The 9,664-nt window shown below is 55.9% G+C and overlaps 1 protein-coding gene across 2 annotated transcripts; it reads right to left on the reverse strand.

Annotated features, from left to right (window-relative positions):
- Positions 1-1,138: 1,138 nt before the first annotated feature.
- TOR1A (torsin family 1 member A) lies at positions 1,139-9,401 on the reverse strand. 2 transcript variants are annotated; one of them, XM_081790959.1, is made up of 5 exons: positions 9,125-9,401; positions 8,357-8,622; positions 6,475-6,650; positions 6,250-6,377; positions 1,139-2,209 (listed from the first exon to the last, which is right to left on the reverse strand). In XM_081790959.1, the coding sequence occupies exons 1-5, from the start codon at positions 9,300-9,302 to the stop codon at positions 2,163-2,165; spliced, it is 795 nt and encodes a 264-aa protein (XP_081647085.1). In that variant the 5' UTR covers positions 9,303-9,401; the 3' UTR covers positions 1,139-2,162. The 2 variants fall into 2 exon arrangements, with proteins under 2 accessions (XP_081647085.1, XP_060464368.1); XM_060608385.3 differs by having other exon boundaries at positions 1,139-2,306; positions 9,125-9,387.
- Between the last annotated feature and the right edge of the window lie 263 nt (positions 9,402-9,664).

Raw genomic sequence — 9,664 nt, forward strand, 5'->3', positions numbered from 1 at the left:
GTCTGCTCGATCGCACTGCACCTGGCCTCCTGTCTGTCAGTGAATCGTTAACGCCGATCCTCTTTCCAGGACTGAGGACGAGTCAGCGACTTTCTAGAAAGTTCAAACCCTCTTCGTCAACATCCCACCCAGTCCCGTCATCTCTCAGTTGAAGGTGGTCAAGTCCCGAGACTGGATTTCCCGGATCTGGTCTCCAGCCAAGAGTGGTTCCCGCTCCAGCCTGTCCTGCCTCGTCTACAAAGAATGAACTTGCCAAATTAAGTCGGGGGACCCCTGTGTTCCCCGAGCCAGGGACCCCCAGGTGCTGGGGCTGCCGGCTTAGAATGGTGAGCCCCATCTGTGACTCCTGGGGACAGGACAACAGGCCAGCTTCCGATCCACATCAAGAGCCTTCCAACACGTGCAGCCGTCCCTAGGAGGCCTGGATGCCCTTAAAGGGCCTCCGTGCGGGTCAGGTACCTGGAGGCAGAGGAGTCCTGGGGCAGCAGGGGGCCCTCCAGTCCTCTGGGCCTGAGAAAAACGGGCCGGTGAGCACTGCTTGGGCGCCACACCCCACGGGAGCTCCCCCCACCAGCAGGCACACAGGCGCGTTGCAAACACCAAGGTCCGTCTAGTCTCCTGTGCCCTGTACGCCCGCCTGGTGCCTCGGCTGGGGTTGTGTCTCGAGACTTGAACCCCACGGCTGGGTGTCGGGAGCTCCATGAGCCCCACAACTTTGCGGTACCCGGTGCAGCTGAGCAAAGAGCCAGAGCCGCACGGATCCAGATTCCCTGCGTGAGCCTTCACTCCAGCCCGCACTGTGCCTCTTCGGTCTCAATCCATGGCTGAAGCACCAAAGACCTACAGCGGGCGGGCTTTTGTCTCCTTTAAAGATGCACTCGCAAATTACACACCCATTTTATTGTAAAATGGTAGCTCTTTGTAGTTATAAGTAAAAATACCGTTCTCAGGATCGGGGTGGGTGGGGGAGGGGGCAGCTACGCTTTCCTAACAGGTTTTGGGAATTCTCATTGAACAACCAAAACCTGTAACGAGGATGGCTTTTAAAAATATGGCAAAACTTGCCAGACGACATATGGCTCATTCAGGAATGGAAAACAGGGAGGGGTCTTCCTTTGTAAAGCTGAATGGCAACCGACAAGCTGGAAACATTTTTATTGCAAGGAAACTCTGTCTCTCGCGAATGTTCACAATGTTACCGAGATCAAAACCCTTGGAAAGGGTACTTAAGGCTTATCTGTGAGGGGCCTCAGTGGGTCCTCCTTTTTTTAAATTTTTAAAATTTTTTTTAAATTTATTTTTGAGAGAGAGCATGGGCAGGGGACAGGCAGAGACGGGGAGAGAGAATCCCAAGCAGGCTCCGCACTGTCGGCGAGGAGCCCGACACGGGGCTCGAACTCACGAACTGCGAGATCACGACCTGAGCTAAAGTCGAGAGTCGGCCGCTTAACTGAGGCACCCAGGCGCCCCCCCCCCCCCCCACGTGTGTCCTCTTACATACTTTCCCTGTATCCAAACACATCATTGCCCCCTTGCGATGGTCATCCTGTGACAGGTCTGATCACGGCTCCAGCCTTGGTCCCCGGTTCTGCCATCCTAGGGACCGTGTGCCAAGGACCCAGCCTTGGGCTTCTTTTCAGTAAAGACATCGGTGTCTAGGATATGGTGACGGGAACTTCGAAAAACACGTAAGGCCAGTAACATAGAGTCTGAAAAGTTTCTCATGAGGTTAAAAACATTTTAAATAAAGTTACCACATTTTCAGTAAAACTTAGACATCCTTCCTTGAAACAAACACTTGAAATTAAAACATGATTTTTTTAAAAATCATGAGCCCTCGTACGAGTGGACGGGGAGCTGGCCGCTGCCACCGCCTCGGAAGGCTCTGGGGCTGTTCCGAGGTCCGTGATCTGTAGGGGGTGTGACGCCTGGAGGCCCCGGTGGATGAAAACTGCTCAGGAAGGTTCCCGTTCGGTCCAGCAGGAAGCATCTGCTCTGTCCTCCTCCAGGGCACGGAGCCAAGTGCCGAGTTCCTTCTCCTCCAACTCGAAGCAGTCAGTCGTCGTAGTAGTAATCTAACTTGGTGAACACAGTTTTGCAGCCTTTGTCGGAGAAAACTCTCTCCTCTTTGGGGAAAAATGTCATCTCCTCAGCCACTTTGGTTACAATGTCCTCATCGATTTCAAAGCCTCGGGACTGCATTTCAACTCTGATGCACATTTTTAGGTGTTTGTATTCCAGGGGGAGGAAGGGAACAAAATAATCAATGAGATTTCGGTCAATTAAGCTGCTATGCCAGAAGCCACCTGGGAAAAAGAAAAAGGTGCTGTTCATCCATCGTCCCCCTGCCCACCCAGCCATCCGACACACATCCGCCGGGCGTCCAAGGGGTGCCGCACCCGGAGGTGGAGCCTGTGGTCCACGGGGGCAGATGTAACCCGGGGGTGTGCCCACGGGCGAGACTGAGTGGTGATGCCTCCACGAAAGCAAAGCAGGGGTGACGGGGCACCTTAGCCTCGGGCTCAGGGGAGGCCTCTCCGATGGGCTGACAGATCTGAAGCGGGAGAGAGGCCCGCCAGCCCAGGGTGCTGGCAACAAGCTGAGAGGCAGAGCGGAGCGCGGAGGGACATGGTTCCCAGGCTGGCAGGGTTTCAGAGAAAGCACAAGGGGAGAGGAGTCCCAGGAGAGGACCAGCCACTCCCCTACTTGGGGAACTTGGGATTCACTGGACTTTCAGCGGCTGGATCGACAACAGGACAGAAACCTACCACCACTGCCCGCACGTCCAGACCACACGGCGCATCTGGGGACCGAGAACTGGAACCCTCAGAGCGATACAGTGTGAAGACGGTGCCCTGTTGCGGCCGCAGGGCACAGACTTTGCTGTGTGTTTTCACCCAGGGCGAGTGCGGGGCCTGCACCCGCCCTGTGACCCACGCACGTCCCCTCCTGGACTCCCGGGAGGGCCCAGCACACACGCACCCCCTCCTGACCATGCGGCACCCGCTGGGTCACACCCCAAGTTGTGAAACTCCTCCAAGTTTCCCTTCCGCTTTGCCGCTGAACTCTGGTGCCTCAATCCTGGTCTGTGACACCAATTCCAACGTGTGGGCTTTTTTCCCACACCCCCAAGCAATTCTCCAACACGGGCTGGGTGAGCTACAATTTCAGCTCAATACAGGAACCTAACTCCCGAACAGCCAGATGACAGGAGAGACAGGGAGGGACAGGAAGAGGCAGAAGGGACAGGAGGGGCAGAAGGCCCCTCCCAGATCTCCATGTGTTCACCCTGGAAGCTCTCCGAACCCCAACCTGCCAGGTTTTTATGGAGGCTTCGTTACATGGGCACAACTGATTAATTCACTGGCTGCTGGCAACGGATTCCACCTCCAGCCCCTGCCCCCTCTGGTTCCCTGGCATCAGGGGGTGGGACTGAAAGTTCCAACCCTCCAGTCACACGGTTGGTTCCCCTGGAAGCCAGCCCCGTGCCCTTTAGATGCTTCCCAAAAGTCCCCTCATTAACGCAAACTCAGATGTGGTTGACCGGGGTTTGTTATGAATATCAAGACACCTTTATTACTTAGGAAGTTCCAAGTGTTTTCAGGAGATCTGGGCCAGAAGCAGAGACAAAGGCCAAATACGTGTTTCTCATCGTAACGCCCAGTGCCACAACCGGACTGTATGCTTTCCTTTCCCAGCAGTGCTTTGCACACGACTGGTGCTCAGGAAAGACCTCAGTGCCTGGATGGGGGAGTCTGGCCGTGGGAAAGAACAAAACCAATGGCCGAGCAGCGTGGGACAGCTCATTTCCTGAAGGCCCTCTCTGCGGCCAGGCAAGCTCTGGGTCCCCGGGAGAGCCCAGAGCCAGCAGACAGGGCCAGTGCCCTCAGGGGTTCACGGCCCCACAAGCCAGCAACCGGACGATTTCAGATAGTGCCGGGGGGGTGGTGCTGTGAGCACCGAGATGGGGCGAGTGAGCACGGAGGACAGGCTACTCTGCCATTGTGGGCCAACGAGGCCGGGCTGAGGAGGTGACGTCTGGGCGGAGCCCGGACTAGAACCTGACCACAGCCAGAGCATTCTGGCGGAACAATGATCTCAGTCTCTTTCAAAACCATCTACAGACCACTCCCCAGTGGGTCCCCTCAGCCTGAGCGCCCCGCTGGAACCCCACTGGACCGGCCAGCCATCGGCTCCGCATCTCCGCAGGGGCGCCCTGCTCACTGTCCACGCCCGTCTCCTACCCGGCCCCACAAACCTGCGACTCCACGGCCTGTCCCCCTAAGGGGCACGACCACCCGTCTCATGGCTCAAGCCGGACCCTTGACTTGGGGCTCTCTCATTCCCACACCAATCCTTTAGGAAATCTTATTCCACCTTCTGAGGATTTCGACCTTCAACACGCATCCTAATCACAGCATGTCACCCCACTCGGCTCACTGCTAGCACGCGGGTCCAGGCCACAGCTCCCGCCTGGGGTCCCTGCCCCCACTGCCTTTAGACTATGCTCCACCCAGTGGCCAGCGTGGTCCTGATAAACTAAGTCTGGTCACGTCACTGCTCAAAACACTCCAGCAGCTCCCTCCTCCACTGGGAGTCAAACCCAAGGCCTGCCCGAGGCCCCCCCCCCCCGACCCTGGCCTTTTGTGACCAGCACCCCCAGTGCCAAGACTTGCCTCTTATCCGACCCCCTTTTCTCCCTTATTCATCCTGGACTGCCACAGTGACCCTGGGCACACCCCCACCTCAGTGCCCTTGCGTGTGCTGTTCCCTCTGATGGAATGCTGTTCCCTGTGGTGCCCACATGGCTCACTCCCGCAGTCCTCGGGTCAGCTCAAATGTCACCCTCACAGTGAGCCGTCCTTGACCACTCTAGTAAAACCACCACCCATCCTCATTCCAGCACCCCCAAGCCCTCTTTATGGACTTAACTTTTTACCTATTGGGGATGGAAAGGAAGATACATCTCTGCCTCTATACAGATAACAGATATCCCATCATCTGACACATTTCCTGGTGTATTATCACTAGGATATAAAACTCCATGAGGATAAGGATTTGTCTTTGTTCGCTGTTGCGTCCCCAGTTCTGGGACCCGTGCCTGCCACCTAGTAGGAGCTCAGTATTTGCTGAATGAATGAATGAATGAATGAATGAGTTCAGCCATCTGCCTGAGGCCACAGTCAGTAAATGGCTGAGCTAGGTCCGCCTCATCCTGAAGCTTATACTCTGGGACCCTTTGTAACCTCCCGCAATGTGGGTTCTAGGCAACTGGCCTCATCTTGCTGAAGCATTTAGGCGAAGGCATCTGCTGCGAGTGCTCATACTGTTTGGCTCGCCAGAGAACCAGTGAACGTGTTACAAAATATCCTGTCTTCCATCAGTAATATTCCAGCTACACAAATGGACATGAACACCCCATACTGTCCAAGTATCTCTGCAGCAATATCGACTTCTTGTTTCAAAGAACTTCTGCTCCCTAAGCTCAAGAAGGAACCCGAACAGAGCAGGCTCAAATGGCAATAGTCCACCCGCATGGCTCACAGGTTACCCGGTGAGTCATTCTGCATCATGGGGACTTCCCACCTCTGAGGGTTCAAGGTCAAAGGTGTGTGGGGTCACTGGAAAAGCCGTGAACTTGGTAGCGAAAAGATCAGGCTCTGCAATCAGAGCCACCGAGCAGGCTATGCGCCTTGGGCAAGCGGCTCTCTTTTGAGCCTGTTTCGTCATCTATAAAATGAGGAGGATGACAGTTTCTACCCCACGAGGTCACCGTGAAGATAAAGGAAATGGGCAGGTGGAGTGCAGAACGCGGGCCCACCCGCTATTCGGCCCTTATGCTCGTGCACAGAACCTCCCAGTTCTGGAGCAACACACAGAAAGAGGGACCGGACCAGTCCTCTCTTTCGGAGGCGCCCACAGCGGCCTTCCCTGCTCAACCACCTGCTTTTCTTCTACCAAGGAAAATGATTAAACTAAAGAAAACAGGGAACCAATCTTGAAGACCTCGAAGATCAAGAATGTCCCTCTCTCTTTAAAAGAGCACTCGGCAAACCGGAGAGTGTATGAGTCACCTGGAGTTTCACACGGCCTCCGCTCAGAAATCCTGACTCGGAAGGTCTGGGGAAGGGACTGAGAATTTGCATTTCGAGCCAGCTCCCAGGCGACGGTGAGGCTGACAATCTAAGACTTCGGGACGCAGGATCACGCACGGGAGGGGTCAGTACCGGCTGGCCTGGCCGCACTTACTGTTCTTGTTGTTGAAGGCCGACACAGACAAGGCCGGTTCCATGTCTTTGAGCTTGATCTCTTCCCTCTGCTTTCCGCTTCTCCAGAAATCTAAAGCCACGTCTGTGATCCTTTCTGCCCCCGCGTTGCTGCAACAGAATTCCCGTGAGTGAGGACCGGCTTCTATCCCGGAGCCCACGGACTCGCGGCCGGGGTGCTTCAATCGTGTCCCAGCCCTGGCCTTACCTGAGAAATATGAAGATGGCTTTCTGGTAGGAGACCCCATCCACGTGGTCATAATAGTCGAGGAAAGGCTTGATGGCATCTATGAGGCCAGCGTGCATCTTATCCATTTCATCGAATATGAAGATGGACCTTGCACAGGTGCTCACGTTGCCACGAATCCACAACTGTAACTGATCCTGAATTACAGAGGGGAGAAGCCAAGGCGAAGTTCTCAGCAGGTGCAACGGAAAACAACCGGCACGAGCCTTAGTGCTACAACGGCCGCACTCACAGAGCGTTTACTGTGTGCTCGGCACTGTGCTCAGAACTTTACACACACAAGCTCTTTGCTTCCTCCCCACACCTCCGTGCAGGGGGCACGATCATGCCCGTTTCACAGATCGGGAAACTGAGGCATACAGCTTCGTCATCTCGCCCAAGATTATAAAATTAGGATGTGGGACAGCTGGGATCTGAGCTGTGCCCTGCCTCGTTCCGAAGCCCCAGGTTGGTTAGAACTCCTGTGCTGTGAGAGATCATGATGATGCTGTGTCATTGAGTTGCTGGTCCCTGTCATTAAAATGGCGGTGTTAGGGGCGCCTGGGTGGCTCAGTCGGCTAGGCGCCTGACTCTCGAGTTTGGACCAGGTCGTGAGATCGAGTCCCGTGTCGGGCTCTGCGCCGGTAGCACGGAACCTGCTTGGGATTCTCTCCCCCTCTCTCTGCCCTTCCCCCACTCTTGCTTGCTCTCTCTCAAAATAAATAAATAAACCTAAAAAAAAAAAATGGTGATGTTAACACGTATCCTCTGTACACCAGCCTTTTTTTTTTTTTAATTTTTTTTTTTTTTTTAACGTTTATTTATTTTTGAGACAGAGAGAGACAGAGCATGAACAGGGGAGGAGCAGAGAGAGAGGGAGACACAGAATCTGAAATAGGCTCCAGGCTCCGAGCTGTCAGCACAGAGCCCGACACGGGGCTCGAACCCACGGACCGTGAGATCGTGACCTGAGCTGAAGTTGGACGCTTAACCGACCGAGCCACCCAGGCGCCCCTACACCAGCCTTCTTGAAGAAGGCAGAGGGGCGCCTGGGTGGCTCAGTTGGCTGAGCATCTGACTTCAGCTCAGGTCACGATCTCACGGTCCGTGAGTTCGAGCCCCGTGTCGGGCTCTGTGCTGACAGCTCGGAGCCTGGAGCCTGCTTCGGATTCTGTGTCTCCCTCTCTCTCTGCTCCTCCCCTGTTCATGCTCTGTCTCTCTCTGTCTCAAAAATAAATACACATTTAAAAAATTAAAAAAAAAAAAAAAAAGAGTGGACATGTATCTGAAGGCTCGTGTGGCAGGTGGCATGTTACAAGCTCGACAGAGCTCAGGGATTTCTCACAACCACGCCTTACAGAGAAAAACCTGGGTCTCAGCTCAGGGGACAGTCCCGAGACTACACAGCTGGCAGGTGGGAGAATTAGGACTCACATCTAGGCGTGTCTGTTGCCAAAGTCCAGGCTGTTTACCAGCGAGTTAAACCGTAAAAGCAGTTTGCGACACTTTAGCTAAACCACCTTAGGCCTTTCTGGAAACATTTCCTCTTTTATGACCCGAGTTAGGCGCGATGATCTTTAGCTTGGATTTGATCACGTCCATCTCAAAATCCCAAGACTCCCCTTATTAAAATAAGTAGCATACTGAGCCTGTTTTCACCAGCAACCGTCACAAAGCTCTGACGGTATTAACCGCTCCACCTCAAACTCCCCCGAACTTCCACACCTTTCAGAGGGGAACAGGCGCAGGCAGCCGTCTTCCCGGCTCATTCATTCCAACACGCAATTCCCGCGTTCCACCCCACAGCAAGGAAACCCCGGAAACCCAGCATCATCCAGGAAGGATTCCAAAATTCCGCTCTTGCCTTATACAGGGTGATGTTGGAGGCGTGTGGGAAGTGCAGTGTGGCCACAAACAGGTGGACATAGTCACTGTTCAGACCACCCTCGTAAATATTCTCCGCGATGATCTTGCTAACGAAATTTTTCCCGGTGCCCGTCCACCCGTGCAGAGAGAGCGTGAGAGGTTTCTTCGGCTTCGGGTTGCTTATGAAGCCAGACACAGCATTTAGGATGACCTTCTTTGCAAGATGCTGTCCAAAGAGCTTGCTGTCCAGATCCTTCTGCAGCGCTGGGAAAAACAAAGCCGGTCAGGGACGGGGTGTCCGTGTGTCTGGCGAAATCTAGCCCAGGGTTACAGGCGCCCGTGAAAGCCAGCAAGGCCAGCTCAGCTCTCGGAGCACCTTGTGAAACGCGGAGGTACGTCAGCACCGGGCCCCCGGGGGTGGCCGGGGCGGGGAGGGGGAGGGCGGGAGGGCTCGAGGCCCTCCCCCTGCTAGCCCTGCCCATTCCCTGCGCCCCTCGCCCCAGCTCTGCCCCTCCCCGGGCACCGCCCGGCCGGAAAGGGCTGCGGATCGGCAGGCCGAGCTCCCACCGCCCCTCCAGGAAGGAGCGAAACTCTCGGCGGAGGAAGCGGCCCGGGCCGCAGCTCGCCTGCTCGCGTCTCCGACCAACCCCGGTCCGTCGTGGTCGTGGTCGTGGTCGTGGTCGTGGCCGGGAGCCCGGCGCCACCCCGCCCGGGCCGCTCCGGCTTCGGGTCCCGGGCCCGCCCCCGCCCCCGCCCCCCGTCCTACCCTCCCTGCTGAGGCTCCGCTTCTGGCCGCAGCACTCCGCGAAGAGGCAATAGAGGCGCGGGTAAATGTAGCCGGTGAGGACGCCGGCCAGGGCCAGTCCCAGGCTGATGGGCTCCACCGCCCGCACCGCCAAAGGCGCCAGCAGCAGCAGGCCCAGCGCGGCCCGGCCCAGCTTCATGCCCGGACCCGCGCCGCCCGCGCGTTCTCGCGCTTGCCCCGGACCCGCGCCGCTGCCAGACCGCGCTTCCGGTTCCTCCCGGGCGCGGCCGCCATCTTTGTGCGGGGCGGGTCTCCTCGCGCCGCTGTGGCCACCATCTTTGTGAGGGGCGGGGCGCTTCATTGCTTCCGGGAGGTGAAAGACGGAGGCCGCTGGAGTCCACGAAAAAAAAAATTGGGGGGGCGGTGGGGAATAATTTTAGATCTACAGAAAAATTGAGAAGATAGTACAGAGAGGTCCTATATAGATCCTCCCACATAACTTCCCGTATTAACATATTAATGTGTTGACATTTGTTAAGATTAGCGAACCTATATTGCTAG

This window comes from Panthera onca, chromosome D4 (assembly GCF_046562875.1).
Source record: "Panthera onca isolate mPanOnc1 chromosome D4, mPanOnc1 haplotype 2, whole genome shotgun sequence".
Taxonomy (NCBI): domain Eukaryota; kingdom Metazoa; phylum Chordata; class Mammalia; order Carnivora; family Felidae; genus Panthera; species Panthera onca.